The sequence below is a fragment of the Aethalodelphis obliquidens genome, unplaced genomic scaffold (genome assembly GCF_003676395.1).
Source record: "Aethalodelphis obliquidens isolate GAN/ISIS:26980383/991018 unplaced genomic scaffold, ASM367639v1 scaffold71, whole genome shotgun sequence".
Taxonomy (NCBI): domain Eukaryota; kingdom Metazoa; phylum Chordata; class Mammalia; order Artiodactyla; family Delphinidae; genus Aethalodelphis; species Aethalodelphis obliquidens.
In genome coordinates, this window is record NW_020838015.1 from 8,865,251 (window position 1) to 8,885,489 (window position 20,239).

The following is a 20,239-nucleotide window of genomic DNA, read 5'->3' on the forward strand; positions in this document are numbered from 1 at the left end:
ACTTCCCCTTTGCACCCACCACCAACTTAGCCCCCGTCTCATTCACTCTCATTCCCCACTTTCACAATCAGCTTCTCCAGATTCCTGGTTTACTTCTCTTCCCCCTTACCTGGTCCTGCCCGCCCCCCCCAAAAGAGTCACTTCTTCACTCTCCTTCCTGGGGAGATCACTTGACCCCTTTGTGTATCTCATTTTCCTCATTGGTATAATGAGAACATGAACAGTCTCTAACTCACAGATGCTGTGAGGAACACATTAGTTATTTTGGGCAAAATGCTTAGCACAGTATCTGGCACACAGGAAGCCTCCATCCTCAAAAGGTGTTGGGTACTATTATTATTATTGGTTTAATATCCCTAGGTTAGCCAATATTAATTAACAAGGAGGTAATCGGGATTGACTGACAGATAAAGTACTTCCAAAGATTTTAGAGCTGTGTTTGATGCACAGTAATAGTAAGCACTTCATAGTACTGGCGGTAGTTTCTGTTGTGGTGGTAGTGTTGGTGGTGATGGTTGGGCTAACCACTCTGAGTTAATCAAGCTTAATTAGCAAGGGGGTAATGGGGATTGGATGAGAGAACTACACAAAGGCTTCAGGGCACAGTACACAGTAAGCGCTCCATAAGTGGCTCCTATCATCACTACCGTCATCATTATTATTATTGGCCTGTCCTCCCTGACCTAACCAAGGATGTTAATCGGCCCTCAGAGCCCTTTCCCAGGACCCCAGGGAAGATTCAGGCAGCATCTGGAAGCTGGTGGACAGAGATTGCCTCACGGCTGACCCCCACCAGGGGCGTGGGAGGGTTGGTGGGGAAGGGGCAGGGCAGGATGGGAGGGGATCAGTTTTCTACTGACTCACTGGCCTCTTTCACCACCATTCAACTCCCCCACCCCAATGCTCATTCATTCACCAGCAACCTCCCGGCTTGCCAGGACTGTGCCCAGCCTGGGTTAAGATCCTGGTGCCAGTTAGCCTAGGTTCAAATCCCAGCCATGCCCTGTGGTCCTGGGAAAGTTCTTCAATTCCTCTATGCCTCATCTGGGAAATGGGAATAATACCGATAACCATCTCAGAGGCTTATCGTAAGCTTTAAGTGAGATAAATTATGCCAAGTGCCGCCCGGTACACAGTTGGTGCTATATAAATGCGGACTATTTGCCTGTGTTTTGTTTTTTTTTTTGAGAAGGGGTAAGACCCAGGCTCTGGCTCCATCCAGGCCTCCTGAATTCCAATCCCAGTTCTGCCACTTATTAACTGTGACCTTGGATAAATCACTTAACCGCTCTGTGCCTCAGTTTCCCCACATTGTATCCTTCCTCCATTCACCTGCCCTATCTCCCTTCACTGCTTCTACTTGTTTGCTCTGCCGCTCACCGCCCCCCCCAAAACAGTAGGTGCACAAGAAATTCTTATTGAAGGAATGAACTAATTTGGGCTTTAGCCATGGGGATTTTCGGGAATGTGGGTGATCGGATAGATTTTGGAGTCTTTAGGGAATTGCACTGGGTGGAATCCGGCCTGTAAGCCCTCCGTGAGACCGCCTGGAGGGACTGGTGCCTGACGTGGAGATGGGGGAGGGGGATGGTCAGGGCGAGGCTCAGGGGGAGGGAGAGGAGGAGGGTGCATCTACTTTTCGGCAGCCCAGGGCCCGCCCCTTGGCCTCCACGGATGGTGGGCGGATGAGTAATGCATCCAGGAAGCCTGGAGGCCTGTGGTTTCCTACCAGCTGCCACCCCGCCCCTCGCTTGGATATTTATCCTCCGCTGCTCCGGCCCTGCCGCCATCGCCGAAGACCCAGCGCCCAGAGAGGCTACACCAGAGGTAGGCAGGGGCTTGGGCGGCCCGCAGGGCCTGGAACTGGGCTGGAGCTTTCCTGCCTGATGATACTCGGCTGCTCAGCCTGGCCAGCGGGTACCGGGAGCCTAGGCTGGTCCAGGGGAAGAGGGTGGGGGCCTGGAACTGCTCCCCCAATCCCGACACTCCAAATTCCTTTGAACCCTTGACATCCATCCTCAGCTCCCCGAAAGCCATGAGCCCCTAACATCAGATGCCTCCCAAGCTGCCAACTCCTCTAAATTCCCTCCCTGTCCCCCAGCAACCCAAACCCCTGATGCTCCCTAAACTCCCCCAGCCTCCCAAATCTCTAAACTCAAAGCTTCCTCTGAACCCAAATCCCTCAGACACTCCCACTCCCTTAAGCCCCCAAACTCCGTCAACTCCTTAAATCCCCAACCTCCTCCAAATTCCTCAACTTCCCTCAACTCCCCCACCTCTTCCACCTCTCAATATGCGCAACCCCCAAACTCCCAGCCTCCCCGAAAACTCCTCCAGCTCCCCAAAGCCCAAATTCCTCAGCCCCCCACTTTCCGACTTCTTCAACACTCTTAAATTCTCAAACTCCCCAGCCCCCTTATTCCCCAAACGCTACAGCCCCATAACTCCCCCACTCACCTAGTCCCCTAAATCCCTCAAACTCCACAACTCCTAAACTCTCCTGACTCCCTACCCCCCTAGACTCCCCTGGGCTCTCAAATCCCCAAGCCCCTTAAAATCCCCAAACTCCCCAACCCGGTGTGTGTGTGGGTAGAATGGGGTGGGAGGCCTGCCCAGGTACATGGATCGGCTGAGCTGGGGGCCCTCTGAACCCTCCTCCCCACCCCCACAGAACGCACCATGGCCCCCTTTGCACCCCTGGCCTCTGGCATCCTGTTGCTGCTGTGGCTGACAGCCCCCAGCCGAGCCTGTACCTGCGTCCCACCCCACCCACAGATGGCCTTCTGCAACTCCGACCTCGGTGAGTGTATCCGCCCTACCCACACACTCTGGGCTTCGGTTTCCCTCTCAGTCCAGTGGGGTTCACAATGGTGCCTACCTCTAGAACAATTCCACTCAGCCCCACACTGACTCTGCTTTAGCCGCTCTGCCACCCCCACACTTTCTTGATTACTCAAGGCCCAATCCCACCTCAGGGCCTTTGTACTGTCTACTTCCTCTGCCTGGTATACCCGTCCCCCCAGGTATCCACATGGGGATATCCAAATGTCACCTTCTCAGGGTGGCCTTCCCTGACCACCCTGTTCAAAACTTGAGCCCCTGTCCCCTACTACTCCTGATCCCCTCACCCAGCTCTGAAGTTCCCCATCACAATACCATCTAACTTCCTATATACTTAATTATTTTGCTTGTGTTTAGTCTCTCTTCTCCTGGCTAGAATGTGAGCTCCACAAGGAACGGATTTCTGTGTTTTGTTCACTGTTATGTCCCTGACACCAAGAACAGTGCCTGGCACAGAGCAGGCACTCCAAAATATTTGTTGAGTGAACGAACACATGATGAATATGTGAAAAAAGGCTTGAAGCAGTGCTTGGCTAACAGTAGGCACCAACATACAGATGAAGCAATTAACAAATGCATAAGTCACTAGGGTGCTGTCCGGCATTCAGCAATTCCCTATTTAAGTATGTGCTTTGCTAGTATTATCATTGTGATTATTCTTATTGGCTCATGCAGTCCCTTTTACTCGTTTTTTCCCCGTTCTCCTGCAGTCATCAGGGCCAAGTTTGTGGGGACTGCAGAAGTCAACCAGACCACCTCATACCAGCGTTACGAGATCAAGATGACCAAGGTATCCCTCCTGCCCCTTCCCCCAGCAGTTCCTAAAATCTTCCTCCCTGTCAAAATAAAAGCCTTTGGCCACTGGTTTGGCGAGGAAATTAGCTGTGATATCAGAGTGCTATACGACTTCAGGGAAGAATGTGGAGTGGGAGGATTATGTCAGTAAAAGATTCTTCCCCTCATCCATTGACAGATGTTCAAAGGGTTCAACGCCTTGGGGGATGCCTCTGACATCCGGTTCATCTACACCGCCGCCACAGAGAGCGTCTGCGGATACTCCCACAGGTCCCAGAACCGCAGTGAGGAGTTTCTCATAGCTGGTGAGGCCCCGCCCCATCGCCCTGTGCCACGCCACCCCTCCGCTGCTGCCTGGCAACTGCAAGGGAGGGAGGGGAGGCTCTGTGGGAATGGTCCCAGTTGAAATGGGGACCGCCCCAATTTCAGCCTATCAGAAGGCTGGGGCTTTGCCCAGCGGGGTCTGTGGTCCTGGGACACCAATCTGGCGCCACTCTGTCCCTGGCCCAGCCAATCAGAATCTGCCTGTTGACCCCCCCCCCCCGCCGCCACCCACGCAGGACAACTGTTGAACGGGAACCTGTACATCACCACCTGCAGTTTCGTGGCTCCTTGGAACAGTCTGAGCTCCGCTCAGCGCCGGGGCTTCACTAAGACCTATGCTGCTGGCTGTAAGGAATGCACAGTGAGTCCCTGGACATTGCCCGCCGCCTGGAGAGCAGTCCTTGGGGTCTTCCCCAAACCATGGCTTGTTTTTGGTTCCCTCTGACTATTCCTTGTCCCTATGGCTGCTTCCCAAACCCTAGGGATGTCCTTGATCTCTCTTGCTGTTCCCTCAAATCTGAGACTGTTCCCCTGGACATTCTGCTTGTTCCTTTGCCCTGTGTCTGATACCTGGGAATCCGCTGTTTCCTGGACTTTCTGGCTGCTTCCTGTCCCTCTGACTCCCCCTTGTGACTGCTCGGCCACTCTGTTCCAAGACTGCTCCCTGATGGCCCTGAATGTCCTCTGACCCCAGTGACTATCTCTGAGCCCCACGTCTCCTTATGCTTAAGTTTCCTGCCCACCGATTGTTCCCTGCTACTGCCAGCTGTTCCCTATCCAATGGGACAGGTCCCCAGGAGACCTGCCTGACTGTTCCCCCAACACCATTCCGGGAAGTTGATCATTTCCCTGGATTGCTGTCACCTCCTCAAGCCCAATGACTGTTCCCCACAATGGGAGGGAGTGTTCTTGAGTCTGTACCCAGGTGGGGTGACACCAGGTCTCCCCAGCAGCTCCAAGTTAAAATCTGAGGAGCAGAAAGTTATCCTCTGGAGGGGAGGTAGGGGCAGGAGGAGAAGCCCTCAGAGATGTGTCTCCCTCCCCTCCTCCAGGTGTTTCCCTGTTCATCCATCCCCTGCAAACTGCAGAGTGACACTCATTGCTTGTGGACGGACCAGCTCCTCACAGGCTCTGACAAGGGCTTCCAGAGCCGCCACCTTGCCTGCCTGCCCCGGGAGCCAGGGTTGTGCACCTGGCAGTCCTTGCGGCCCCGGATGGCCTGAATCCTGCCCCCAGCAGAAGCTGAAGCCTGCACAGTGTTCACCCCCATTCCCACTCCCGCCTTTCTTTCTCCAAGACAATGCAATAAAGAACTACCACTCAGCAGGCAGTGTCCCTGTGTAGTGTCTGGGAACAAACCTATGTCAGACGACCTGGTGGGAGCACCCTGGGACCAATGCTGAGGGGGTGTGGCATGGGGTCCAGCTCCATGGGTAGCCTGGGGGCTGGCCCTACCCTCACCCAACCTTCAGTACTTCTCCCTGAAAAATGGGTCTCACAGTCCCTACCCAGAATCCTTCCGAGGTCTGTGCTAGGGTTGGAGGATGATTAATGGGTGCATTCATTCATTGGGTATTTGGGGGGGGTCAAAACACATGAAACTCTCATAACAATAACTTCCTGTGTAAGATTACTAACAGTGATTTTAATTTCTAGACTGGCAGTGTAGTGTAGTGGTTAAGAGCCTAAACACTAGAGCCAGGTCATTTGCAGTCAAATCCTGCCCCTTCCATATACTAGCTCTGAGACCTTGGGGAGATCATATTACCTCTTTATGCCTCAGTTTCCATATCTGTAAAGTTGGTATAAAACGAATGCCTAACTCCTAGGGACAATGTAACTTTATGTGTAAAGTGCCTGGAACTGTGTTAGGCACATAGCACTTACAAGTATTAGTTAGTAGTAGTAAGATAAATGTAATTTAATGTGTAACTTTAGTAGTGATCATTCTTCTCACTAATGATTATTTACAATATTGAAAATTACATTAAATGTCAGGAATGATAATTTACAATATTGGAAATGATGTATAATATCAGTAGTGATAATTGAATGCACCCTGGAAACTTTAGTTTAACTCGTGATCCTGATAATCTCCCCCACAGATATTACAAATATTTAATATGCTCATTTGTTTTTTCTTATTACTATGAAACTTTTACACTGCTTCCCAGTGTGCAACTCACCCCAGTTAAAAATACCAACATTTAAAAAGACTTCTGAGGACAACCCCTTCCCCAGTGATAACATTCCCCACTATAAAGTCCTCACTGTGGACATATCACCACATTTATAAATCTCTATTGTTGCCAAAACTACAGGTAACAAATCTCTAAGCCCTTGGTAAATGTTTCCTTTGAAAAGTCCCCTCTCTTCATTGTACAAATACCTCTTTCACAAATACCCCACTAACAAATACCTCTGTTGAGCTACCCTCTTTATTCATAAATATCCCATTGACATATCTCCATTGAAGACCCCCCCATTGACAAATACCCCCATTCACAAATACCCAGCAGTAATCTATCACCCACTCATGGACCCCAGTGACAAATATCTCTCTTCATCATTACCTAATCCATTGGCATATCTCCTATGACCACTCAGTTGACAAATCTCTCTATTCATAAATTCCTTTCTATGACATAATTCTCATTGACAACCTCTATTGACAAATCTTCCCATGTATTCTACTGGCATATCTCCCCATTCAGTCATGCCCATCAAAATGCTCTCATTGTCAATCTTCCTATTCAGAAATACCCACCATTGATATCTACCTCATTGATAAGCCCACTTTAAAACCTTTCCATTCATAAAATCCCATCCATCCATATAGCTCCTCTTGATTGACTCCCCCCATTGACACATTTCCCCATCCTTAGATATCTCTAGTTGGAAAATCTCCCTGCTGGAACAGCTCCCAATATATTACCCTATATGTTGAAACATCTCTCCACACCCCCCAATGACAGATGAAGAGGTAGATTTCTATACGAACAACCCTTCCTTTTTATCAATACTGACACCTACGTCTCACTCTCCAGCCTTGGACACTTACTATGCCAGTAGTGGTGAAATCTGAGGACCAACCCCAGTTATACTGTAGAGCGCCCACCAAAGGAAATGATTAGGGCACAAGTTCTCTCTGGATGTAGGGGTGAAGGTGGAGTTTAAAAAAGAGATTAGTTGAAAGTCTGCATGAGAAGCTGTGAGAACCCCAGACACACCCCAAATACCAATCCCCACTCCAATAGAAGGCTGAAGACATGATCTCTTATAAGAGTAAAACAGAGGGTTCAAATGGGCAGGAATGCCCAGGCCGCACCTCCCTGTTGTTGACTATTTATCCACCACTGAGCTTGGGCCTCCTGCTGAACCTCTGTGGAGAGCTACAGCTCTGATGAATGGACGTGGGGCCATTGGTACCAGAGGCCCAGTCTCAGTGTCCTTTCCCCGCCACCACACCATGGGGCCTCCCCTGACCCCAGGCCCCTGGAAAGTAGTAGTGTTAATTAAATGTTCCCTGAATCTTCTCTTGATTGGGGGTGAGCTGGGCCAGGGAAAAGTCATGCTTCAACTCCCCCCACCCCTACTGTGTCTCCAGGTCCTTGCCATGAGTTCCGACTTCCTGCTGGTCCCTGCTTTGCTCCTGGCTCTGTCCCTGACCACCCTTGGGCTGGCCCTCATACTGTTTATTGTAACTCAGACGTGGGTAAGTCTGGGTAGACCTCAGAGAAGCCTCCGACGCAGGGACTCACAGTGAGGTTCCAGAAGGGTGGATAAAGCCCCTTGAGGTGGTTGAACCTGGATGGTAGCTGCTCTGCAAACCCTTTTTTTCCCAAGAGTCTTGGGGACAGGGAAAATCTTGAATGTTTGAACCCCAAGGGGTCCCCTGACACATTTCTCCCACCCTTAGTCCTTGTGGCTTAATTCCTGGGTCTTCTCACTGAGACCATGAGGCATTATGAGTTCAAGTAACCAGGGCTCCCTGCTCACCTCTTCCCTGTACCCACCTCCCCACCAAAATACAAGCCCCTACCTTGCTCTGACTGAGGGAATAGGGTGGGTCTTTGAGATCCAAAATCTAATGATGCGATACTAAGACCCAGCCCCTCACCCCATAAATGCTCCTCAGTCCCAGTGTCCCTCTCTCTTTTCCCCCCTCACAGACAATCAACATTCTGAAAGGGGTCCTGAAACTCTGGGTCATGAAAGTACCCAAATATAAAGAGCAATGTGGTTGTATCTATCTACACACCCACCAAGAACAGTGGTGGTGACATCCATGGGGAGAAGTTTTCTTCTATCTCAGGTCAGCCAGCCTGTCCCCACCCTGCGTGGACTCCTCATCCTCAGACTTCTGGCTCTGTCCCAGCCCTGGAACAAAGTGTCCCTCCCTGGGGCATTCTTCCACCAAATACACCCAACCTCAGGATACTGTGCTCCTGATTTCAGCCAACCACAGCAAATTCTGTCCCTGACCCATAATGCCCTGGATCTTTGGGACTGACCACCTGGGGATCACAATCTGTCTCAGCCAAATGACATCTGGTCCACACTTTACTGACCATCAGGATATGGCATCCATCCCGTCTAGGCTCTTTGAGGGTTGGGAACCTGCACTGAGTTGTGTAGCCTTGGAAGGGGCTCGGGGAGGAGTATATCAGGAAGGTATATTGAATATCTACAGGTAAGGATGCCCGGGCCTTGAGTGTGCCCCTCAGGTATGCCTGCAGCCACAGCTCCACCCTGTTCTTTCTGCTCCCTGTTCCTGTTTGCTGGTCCCTACTTCCTCTCCTGATCTCCTTCCCCTGCTCCTTCTCTGTGTTCTATCCCTCCCCCCGCTGCTGTGCCCTCTTCTCGCTCTCTTCTTTCCTCTCTGCTCCCCACTCCTCTTTGTTTCCTCGCTGTTTGCTATTCCCTTTCATGGGTCCCTGGCTCCCCTGCCTATCCTTAGCGTCTGTGGCCCTTCTCTTCCAGGAGCAGAAGCTATGAGGAGAAGCGAGTGGAGGAGTGCCCTGCCCAACCACCCCCAGGTGCCTCCCTGCCACCCCCGCAAAGCCACATACCTGAGTCCCAACCTTGCACAGTGTCCGTGGAGGGACCTCTGTTTATCTGAGCACTGGCAAGAAGAACATGAAGCCATGAACTTGGCTGGCTTCCCCGGTGACCTGATATCTGCTATTGAATCTTCCTGTACAACAGCCTCTGGCCTTGGACCCAGACTTCTCTTCAGCCACAGTGGGCTGGGGACGCTTCACCTCCTTCAACATCACAAACAAATCTAAGCCCATCAACCTCCCCCCACCACCCCCTCAAGCCTCCCAAAGACCACCAGCTTCTAACTGTGCTAGGGATCTATCTGGTTTGTGTTGTGTTTCTTGATCTGGGTGCAGAAGACAGGAGTGTGTTCACTTTGTGAAAATTCAATGAGCTGTACACTTATGATATGTCCCCTTTTCCAAACTTGTTATACCTCAATGAAATTGGCCCCTCAAAACAAAACCCCATAAGCTACAAGAATATACTGTACAGCACAGAGAATATAGCCAATATTTTATAATAACTGTAAATGGAGTATAATCAATAAAAATTGTGAATCACTATGTTCCACACCTGAAACTAATATAATATTGTAAGTCAACTATACTTCAATAACAAAATAATAAGTTAAAAAAAAGAAAGGAAAGAAAAAGAAACCCCCAGCCTCTTGACATATCTCCCTCGCTCTTTACTTCAATTGCTCCCTCACTCCTGCTCTCTCTCTTTTCACACAATCCCCACATCCCTGACCCTGTTGATTCTCACCCCGAGGCACCCTCTCTTTCCTCATAGCACAGGGACCATGAATCCTGGGCCCAGAGAGGGGACTGGATCCAGAGAGACCTTGGTGTTGGACTCCACCCGTCGCATCATGAACCCTCTGCAAATATTTGCTGAGCCACAAATCACCCGGAGTGTAGGTAGCAAGGGAAGGGAAGTCCTTATTCCCATAGCACCCCACCCTCTAGGTCTGCATGACCAAGTTGATGTAAGTAGATCACCAGGCTAGGAAAGTCGGGGTGAAAAGAAGTCAAACTGTGCTTCACAAGATCTTCCCTGTGCCCCACCCCTGACTGGTGACTATTTAGACACATTGAGCTGAGTATCCCTGAGGATTCCTGGTGGTCTCCAAACTGGATGGGAGTAGATGGGGTAGGGGGGCCAGAGTCCTGATATGTGTCTTCCAGCTTCAAAGTACGGGGTGGCGCAAGACTGCTCCCACAAATCCAGGCCTAGCTTTTGCCCCTCCATGCTGCACAGTGGGGTTGGGGACAAAAGAGGAAACAGGGGAGGCAAGCTGGCCTGTGGGAAGTCTAATGCTTCTGCCACCACTCGCCACCATTACCCACCATTAACTTTGTCTTCTTCCTGGCCTCTGAAGTCCTGTTCTTTCTGTCCCTTGACAAAAATAGCCTCTGCACAGCTACAGACAGCCAGGAGGTGCATCTGCCCTACTAGATATCAGGAATTAATGAGAAAATATAGTTATTAAGACAGTACTGCACTGGAACAGGTATAGAGAAAGTGACCAACGGAGTAGAACAGAGAGTCCTGAACTTGCCCCACACATATATAGGATTTTAGGATATGACGGAGGTGGCATACCAGATCAGTGGGGAAAAAAGCGTTGCCTATAAGGAAAAAGATGAAACTGGATCCCTACCTATCTCACACTGTATGTGAAAATCAATTTCAAGGAACACATGTAATAAAGATGTTTGCAAGAGTGCTACTTGATTGCTACATTGAGAACAGTGTAATGTAAGTGAATGGATGTGATGACCCCTCTGTAATGCATGTAGAGAAGCGTTAAAGAAAACATGTAATAAAGATGTTTGTAAGAATGCTAAAAAGAAACAGAAAAAGAAAATCAACTTCAGATGGATGAAGAACTTAAATGTCAAAAACAAAGCTTGCCACTTTTTATCATCTACTAAATTTCCATATGTACATGGATCTAAATCTGGGTTTTTAATTTTTCTTCTTTTACTCTGTTAGTCTATCTATTCATGTGTCAGCATCATATTGTTTAAATTAGAAAAGCTTCATAAAATGTTTGCTGGCAAATGCATTAAACTCCTTGTAGGCTGGTAGGTCTAGTCCCCTCTCATAGCTCTTCTTTTTCAGGGTTTTCCTGGCTATTCTTGCACGTTTTCTTTTCCATATGAACTCTACTATCAACTTGTCCAGCTCCAGATAACAGCTTATAGGTATATTTTGGGGGATCACATTATATTTATAAATTAAAAATAGAGACCTAAGAAGGGGAACTGACATCTGTATGATGTTAATTAATCCTATCCACAAATAAGGAATGCCTTTCCAGTTGTGTAAGTCTACCTTTGAGTCTTTCAGGAGTGTTTTAAACTTTTCCTCATATAAGTTTGCACACCCCTTGCTAAATTTATCCTGAAATACTTTATCATCTTTTTTGTTGTTACCTTAAATGGGGTTTTCTCTTCTATCTGGTTGTTTGTGTATGTGAAAACTACTGATTTCTGTATGTTGACTTTATATTCTGCTATGTTATTAAGTTATTTTATTGTTTGAATTTGTTATTGGTTCTCTGGGGGATTTCCAGATATACTATCATATCATCTATTAACAGAGACATTTTTACATCCTCTTTACCCATTCTTGCATCTATAATTGCTTTGCCTAGTCTAACTGCATTGGTCTAATACCTCTAAGTATTGTACAATGTTGAAAAGGAATGGAGACAGTGGGCACCTTGCTTTGTTCCTCACCTTAGTGGAAATGCTTTCAATGTTGTCCTATTAAGTTGATAATAACTTTCAGATTGAAGTATACAAATTTGATTATGTTAAGAAGGCATGAGTTGATTTCTATTTTTGAATGATTTTATCATAATGGGTGCTGAACTTTGTTAAAGGCTTTTAAAATATCTATGGAAATGATCATATGACTTTCTCCTCAGATCTATTAATATGTTGTATTATATTAATACATTACCTATAACAAACCATCCTCGCATTCCAAGAAGGAAACTTACTTACACAGTTATGCTATCTTATTTTCTTAATTTAGTTCTGGATTTGTTTGCTAATATTTTATTTAGGATTTTTGCATTGATATTTATGATTGAAAATGGTCTATGCTTTTCTTTTTGTGTTATCAATGTTATAATTGCTTTAGAAAAATAATGTGGAAGTTTCTCTTCATTTTCTGTTCTTTGTAACAATTTATGTGGCATCGGGATTAACTGGTTTCTAACAGTTTGGTAGAATTCCCCTGTGAAACCATCTGGGCCTGATGCTTTTTTAGGGGGTAGTTCCTTAATAACTTTATTGCTTTTATGGAAATTGACCTGTTAAGCTCAAATGGGGTCGATTTTGGTAAACTGTGTTTCCCTAGAAAATTATCCATTTCCTGTAGGTTTAAAATTTTATCTGTGTATGCCTTTTATTTTAACTTTTGGAATCATGCTAACATATTACATTTAAATGCATAAAATTAAGTCAGTATAGATGGGAAAAAACCTAAAATTTAATATAAAGGGAAACAAACTATATTTGAAATAACATGAGTAATATAACCATGTTGAATGACAAAATGAACTAGACCATGTAACATTTGAATACAGTACTTTGTATATCCTCATCTAAAGACATAAAAAGGGCAAACAAATCTCAAGCTATACCTTACTACAGTTGTTTTTCACAGTGGTACGGGTGTTGAAATTCTAAAAATACTTTCTGTGTATTGTAGGATTGAGCAAATGAGTAAATATATTGATGATGCTGGAAGCTAGGGTTCTCAATGTTAGAGAAGAGAAATATAAATATAGAAAGGGGGAAGGCTAGAAGGAACCCTATGTTGTGTCGGATTAGAATTGAAAGTATCGGGGATCCCAGCTCAAAGAGAAGAAACTCCTCCAATTCCCTGGTCCAACTGATTGCTGATCACCAGGATCCTGTGAGTTTCTGCCCAGAATGAAAAAAACAGTTTTCATCAGATACACCACACTAATACTGGTAGGAATGCTTCCCTCCTGCTGTTCCAGTGACTTGCTGATCTGCGCCCTTTCTCCTTCAGTGGAGCCAACCTGCACAGTGAGACAATGTGGTGAGGCACCTCCTGTGGATAAAAGGCGTGTAAATCCAGACCCTTCTCCCTCCATTTTCCTGCGTGTGATCTTGAACCAGTCAAGGGCGACCCTCTCTCCATGACTTCTGTTCCTCTCAGGCTCACATCCCCCCGTCTCCCAGAGATGCAGGAAGGAGGAAAGTGTGTGAAGTAAACTCTGAAGAAGTCCCAGATGAAGTGACACAGCCAGGAAATTTCAGACTAACAAAACTCTGGGGGAATTTCATGACATTGGAAACACAAAGGATCCAATGTGGAAGGCTGATCCAAACTTGGCAAGGAGGATGACAATTTACAAAGCATAGAAATAATGTAGGCTCCCTGTCATCAGGTATGCCATGAAAAGAAGGCAGTCACTGCTCACACTACTGTTGATAAGTTTATTATAAAGAAATAAAACAATTTAATTCTAAAAAAAAAATAGAAAGTATCAGGGGAATTCCCTGGCAGTTCAGTGGTTAGGACTTGGCGCTTTCACTGCTGGGGGCCCAGGTTTGATCCCTGGTTGGGGAACTAAGATCCCACAAGCCGTATGGTGTAGCCAAAAAAAACCCCCAAAAAGTATCAGTATGAACACATTTCATATAATTTCATATATATGTATATATAAAATTTCATATATATATATTTCATATATATATAATGAAATTTCCTAAGCTCTGCACAATGAGAGGATCTAGAAGCAAGGACATTCCAGTAGCAATGAGTACATCTAGCTCCCAGATCCTGGCTTTGAAATACCGTTATCCTAGGGTTGTGAAAGAACAAGATATGCCTGGAGGTGACGTTGGCCGAAATGCCAAGTAAGGGCCTATAAAAATCCTCTCCTCCATAAAAGCAATGAGAATATTGGTAAAAATTGCCACAATCAACTTTATCAGAACTCTGGAAACTGACCAGAGGTTTACAATAATTCAGGAAGCATTTATTGAAGAAAAAGGCTGAATCTCACTAAGAACAGTAAGTTTTGTGGCATTTGAACTTTTCCTGTTCCCATTCTCTTCTTCCCACTTCCACAACAGATTTTAAAATCAACACCCTTGCAATTCTGATGAAAACACAGCAGGCTGGCTAGCAGCCAATGGAGGAAGCAGAACAGGGTAGGAGTTCCTCCAAAGCCCCATTCCCAGAAACTATCTTTATTTGACCTGTATGGCACTTCCCCAGAAAACTCCATTCACAGGACTTGTCTATTTGACCTGACTCAGAATTCACCTGGTGTGAACAGTTTTTCTTGGGGGTGCTTTTCAAAAATAATCAGCAGCAATTGTTTAACACAGCAGCTGTTTGAGGCAACGACTACAGTTAAGACAATCAACAAGCTGGCCAAAACTTAACAGAAAAATCTGAGTAATAAGATGTTCATAGGAGGTTTTGAAAAGTTCTGACATATTCCTAGGAATCTAGAAAGCCATAAATATGCATAATGCTGTGTGCATGCCTAGGATCTCTGGCTGACCTTGAGGCTCTGCACAAGCAGGAAGTAAAGGTTAAGGCAAAGTTGTAAACAGCCTGCCTGAACATTGAAGGCATGCCCCAACGTGCCCTCAGAGCTCATCAGCAAAGGCTGGGAGACTTACTAGATCCAAGTGTTTAAAGAAATATCTGTCCAATCATTAGTTGACCACTAAGCTAATAAAGTAGAGACTTCAATGACCATATATGACAAAGAATATAGACTTTACAGAATTAGTTCAAGAAAGTCCCTAAAAAAAACCCCAAAGAAAAACAAAAGCAAACCTTGGGGAGGAGGGGGAATCTGATTTCCAGAGTTGTCGCATTATATTATTTAAGATATTCAGTTTTCAACTAAAATTTATAAGACATGCGAAGAAACAATAAAGTATGACCCAAACACAGAAGAATAAAGCAGTCAGTAGACACTGTCCCTGAGGAAGTCCAGATGTTGGAATTAATAGACTATAAATCAACTACTTGGAAGATTTTCAAAGAACTAAAGGAAACCATGTCTAAATATCTAAATGAAAGTATAAGAATGGTGTTCTAACAAACAGAAACTATCAATAAAGAGATAAAAATTATAAAATAATAGAAATTCTGGAATTGAAAAACACAATAACTGAAATGAAAAATTCATTACAGGGGCTCAACAGTAGATTTGAGCTGGCAGAGGAAAGAATCAGTGAATTTGAAGATAGGCCGACTGAGATTATCCAATCTGAGGAGCAGAAAGAAAACAATAACCAAAATGACTGGAGCCTCAGGGGCCTGTGAAACACCACAAGCATGTCAACACACACATATTGGGAGTCCTAAAAGGAGAGAGAAAAGAGAAAAGTGAAATAAAGAATATTTGAAGGAATAATGGCTGAAAACCTCCCAAATCTGAAGAAAAAGATTAATCTGTACATCCAAGAAGCTCACTGAACTTCAAATAGGATAAACTCATAGAGATCTACATCTAGGCGCATCATAAACAAACCTATAAAAGTGAAAGACAAAGAGAGAATCTTGAAAGTAGTAAGAGAGAAGTGACTTTTCACATACAAAGGATCTTCAGTAGGACTGACAGCTGATTTCTCATCAGAAACCTTGGAGGCCAGAAGGCAGTGGGACAACTTATTCAAAGCACTGAAAGAAAAAGACTGTCAACTAAGAATTCTATATCCTTCAAAACTATATTTCAAAAATGAAGGAAAAGTTAAGACATTCACAGATAAGCAAAAACTTAGATAATCTGTCACTAGCACACTTCTCCTACAAGAAATACTAAGAGAATCCTTCAGGCTGAAATGAAATGACACTAAACAGTAACTCACATACACATGAAGAAATAAAGAGCACCTGTAAAGGTAACTACATAGATAAATATAAAAGACAGTGTGAATGCATTTTTTATTTGTAATGCTTTTTTCCTCCTATCTGATTTAAAAGATAACTGCATCAAGCAATAATTATAAGTCTATATTCATGGGCATATGATGTGTAAAGATGTAATTTGTATGACAATAATAGCACAAAGGCAGAGTGAGGGAATAGAGCTATAAAAAGGCAAAGATTTTTTTAATACTATTGAAATTAAATTGGTTTTAATTAAAATGAGAGTGGTATAAATTAAAATGTTAATTGTAATCCCCAGGGAAACTACAAAGAAAATAATTTTTTAAAAAACATGGAAAAAGAAACAACAAGAGAATTAAAATGGCACACAGGAAAATATCTATTTAACACAAAAGTATGCATTAATGGAGGAATACAGGAACACAAAAGGCATAAGAAATATAGAAAACAAATAGCAAAATTACAAGCATAAATTCTACCTTATCAGTAATTACATTAAGTGTAAATTAATTAAACACTCCAATTAATAGGCAGAGATAGGCAAAATAGATGAAAAACATGACATAATTATATGCTGTCTATAGGAGACACACTTTAGATTCAAAGATACAAATAAGTTGAAGGTAAATGAATGGAAAAAGATTTACCATGCAAATAGTAACCCAAAGAAAGCTGGAATGGCTATACTAACATCAGATAAAATAGACTTTAAAACAAAAATTGTTACTAGAGATAAAAAAGGACATTTTATACTGATAAAAGGGTCATTTCATCAAGAAGATATAACAATTGTCAACATATATGCTAACAACAAAGCCCCAAATACATGAAACAAAAAAAACAGGCAGAACTGAAGGGAAGAAATAGACAGTTCAATAATAATTGTTGGGACTCTCCTGGTGGCACAGTGGTTAAGAATCTGCCTGCCAATACAGGGGACACAGGTTCAATCCCTGGTCCAGGAAGATCCCACGTGCCATGGAGCAACTAAGCTCGTGCACCACGACTACTGAGCCTGCACTCTAGAGCCCATGAGCCACAACTACTAAGCACATGCACTGCAACTACTGAAGCCCGTGTGCCTAGAGCCCGTGTTCTGCAACAAGAGAAGCCACTGCAATGAGAAGCCCACGCACCACAATGAAGAGTAGCTCCCGCTCGCTGCAACTAGAGAAAGCCCATGCACAGCAACAAAGACCCAATGTAGCCAAAAAAAAAAAAAGCAAAAAAACAATAATTGTTGGAGATTTCAATACTTCACTTTAAATAATGGATAAAACAACTAGACAGAGGATAAACAAGGAAAGAGAAGACCCAAACAACACTATAAACCAACTAGACCTAACAGACATCTATAGAACATTCCATCCTACAACAGCAGCATAAATATTCTTCTCAAGTGTACATAGAACATTCTCGAGGACAGACTATATGTTAAGCCACAAAACAAATCTCAATAATGTAAAAGAGCTGAAACATACAAAGTATGTTCTCTGACCACAACTGAATGAAATTAGAAACCAATAACAGAAGGAAATTTGGGAAATTCACAAATATGTGGAAAGTAAACAACACACTCCTAAATAACCAATGGGTCAAAGAAGAACTCACCATGAAAATTAGAAGCTACTTTGAGATGAATGAAAATGAAGACAACATACAAAAATTGCTTAGAGGGAAATTTTAGCTGTAAACATCTACATTTAAAAATAAGAAAGATATCAAATCAATAACCTAATCTTCTTAAGAAACTATACAAAAAACAAAAACAAACACCAGAGAAAGCAGAAGGAAAGAAGTAATAAAGATTAGAGTGGAAATAAATGAAGTTGAGAATAGAAAAACAATAGAGAAAATCAATGAAACCAAAAGTTGGTTCTTTGAGAAGATCAACAAAATAAGCAAACTTTTAGACTAAGATTTTATTTTATTTATTTATTTATTTATTTTTTAAACTAAGATTTTAAAACAGAGAAAACTAATTACTAAAATCAGGAATGAAAGAGACATAACTACTGACCTTAAAGAAATAAAAAGGATTATAAGAGAACACTATGAACAATTCTATGCCAACAAATTAGAAAACCTAGTTGAAATGGACAAATTTCTAGGAAGACACAAACTTCCAAAACTAATTCAAGAAGAAATGGAAAATCTGAATAGACCTACAATAAGTGAAGAGATTGAATTAGTATTTAAAAAAACAAAAGAACTTCCTACAAAGAAATACCCAGGACCAGATGTCTTCACCAGTGAAGTATGCCGAACATTTAAAATAAAATTAACACTAGGGACTTTCCTGGAGGTCCAGTGGTTAAGACTCCATGCTTCCACTGCAGGGGGCGCGGGTTTGATCCCTGGTCAGGGAATTAAGATCCCACATGAGCACGGCACAGCAAAAAAATAAAAAAAATTAAAAAATTAAAAATAAAATAAACACTAATCTTTCATTAACTCTTCCTACAAATAGAAGAGGAGGGAACACTGTCCATTTCATTCTATGAGGCTACTATCACCCTGATACCAAAACCAGACAAAGACATCATAAGAAAACTACAGATCAATATCCCTTATGATTATTGATACCATAATTTTCAACAAAATACTAACTGAATCCCATAGCATATAAAAAGGATTATATGTCAGACCAAGTGGGATCTGGCCGAAGAATGCAAGTGTGACTCAATTTGCATGAAAATCAATTAATGTAATACACCATATTCATAGAATAAAGGACAAAAAGCCGTATCATATCAATAAACATAGAAAAAGCATTTGACAGAGTCCAGCATCCTTCCATGATAAAAACACTTCAACAAATAAAGAATAGCAGGGAACTTCATCAACACTTAGGTAGCAGTTAATAAATGTCAGATGCACTGTTGTAACCACTTTATGTTCATTAAATAATTTAATTCTCACATTAACTCTGTAAGGCAGGAACTATTATTAGCCATATTTTACAGATGGGAAAACTGAGGCACAGAGCATTTAACTAACATTTCTTATGTTCGGAAGCTAATAAGTTGTGGAGCTAGGATTACAATACAGAAATTCTGACTACAGTGTCCATGTTCTTAACCATAGTCAGCTATACTGTCTCTCAGTGAATGTAAAATAATAATAATGATAAACAAACTTGGTTTCCTAAGAACTAATGATTTGATCTTCATCTGTTAGTAAACTTAATTCATAGTACTGTTGACTTATATCAGTGACCATAATTTGTAATACTTGTAAGAATTTTTAACATTAGTACCAATGTTTATTTAAGTTGGTAAAGCTGGGTCAATATTGATATTTAATTGTAATTTAATTCATAAAACTGGTGATGTTTATTTATATAAGTAAACATAATTTGTAACATTGTAAAAACCTTGTCAAATTAGTTATAAAACTTGATGGCATTGGTAATGGTGATTCAATTTCTTTTTTTTTCCAATTTCTATTTGTAACTAAAACCTGATTCATAACTGTGGTACTCATAACTTATACTAGTAAACATAACTTTAATATTAGTAATTATTTATGATATCAATTGGATGTTAACCATATTAATAATGACTTCTGTTAGTAACTGTAGGATAGCTCAAAACATAGGTACTCATAATTTATATTAGTAATCTTAATTTGTAACATTGGCAGTAATTTGTAACAGTACTTTACAATGTTTGTACTAATAGTTTAATTTCTTTTAGTAATTATAACTTAATTCACAACATAGGCACTAATCATTTATATTGATGATCTTAATTTGTAACACTGTAATAAACTGTAATCTTAGTTGTAATATTTGATGATATTAGTAATGGTAATACAATTTTTATTATTAAGTATAATATAATTCAAAACAGGGACTTATAATTTATATTAGAGCATAATTTATAATATTGATAATAATTTGTAATAATAGTTATAATCTTCAATGATACTAGTAATAATTACTCAAATTCTATTAGGAACTATAATTTAATTCATAACATTGGCACTCACAATTTTTTATCAATAACAGTAATTTGTAATACTGGTTATAATTTATAATATTAGTGATTATATTTGTGGTAAAAGTAGCCAACAATCCAATTTTCTATTTGTATACAATCTAATTTTTAACATTGCTACTGATAATTTTTATTGGCAATCCTAATTTGAAGCACTATTAACATTTCTATCAGGAGGAATATTTGGTAACGTTAGTAACAATGACTTGATTTGTATATGTAACATAATCTGATGTGCATCATTTTTTTTGTCTTTATTGAATTTGTTACAATATTGCTTCTGTTTTATGTTTTGGTATTTTGGCCGTGAGGCATGTGGGATC

At 42.5% G+C, this 20,239-nt stretch overlaps 2 protein-coding genes across 2 annotated transcripts in view; one reads left to right on the forward strand and one right to left on the reverse strand.

Annotated features, from left to right (window-relative positions):
* Positions 1-20,239, reverse strand: part of SYN1 (synapsin I) — a 42,728-nt gene that overhangs the window by 8,216 nt on the left and 14,273 nt on the right. The window lies entirely within an intron of this gene.
* On the forward strand, positions 1,658-5,286 carry TIMP1 (TIMP metallopeptidase inhibitor 1). Its single transcript, XM_027091402.1, has 6 exons — positions 1,658-1,827; positions 2,672-2,800; positions 3,552-3,631; positions 3,815-3,941; positions 4,197-4,321; positions 5,013-5,286. The coding sequence occupies exons 1-6, from the start codon at positions 1,686-1,688 to the stop codon at positions 5,181-5,183; spliced, it is 774 nt and encodes a 257-aa protein (XP_026947203.1). The 5' UTR covers positions 1,658-1,685; the 3' UTR covers positions 5,184-5,286.

Bases quoted from the DNA above. Each gene is read 5' to 3' on its own strand.
- TIMP1 (XM_027091402.1), top strand. From the start codon at position 1,686: ATGAGTAATGCATCCAGGAAGCCTGGAGGCCTGTGGTTTCCTACCAGC. The intron at 2,801-3,551 runs GTGAGTGTATCC...GTTCTCCTGCAG, and splicing joins CTTCTGCAACTCCGACCTCG to TCATCAGGGCCAAGTTTGTG. The intron at 3,632-3,814 runs GTATCCCTCCTG...ATCCATTGACAG, and splicing joins ACGAGATCAAGATGACCAAG to ATGTTCAAAGGGTTCAACGC.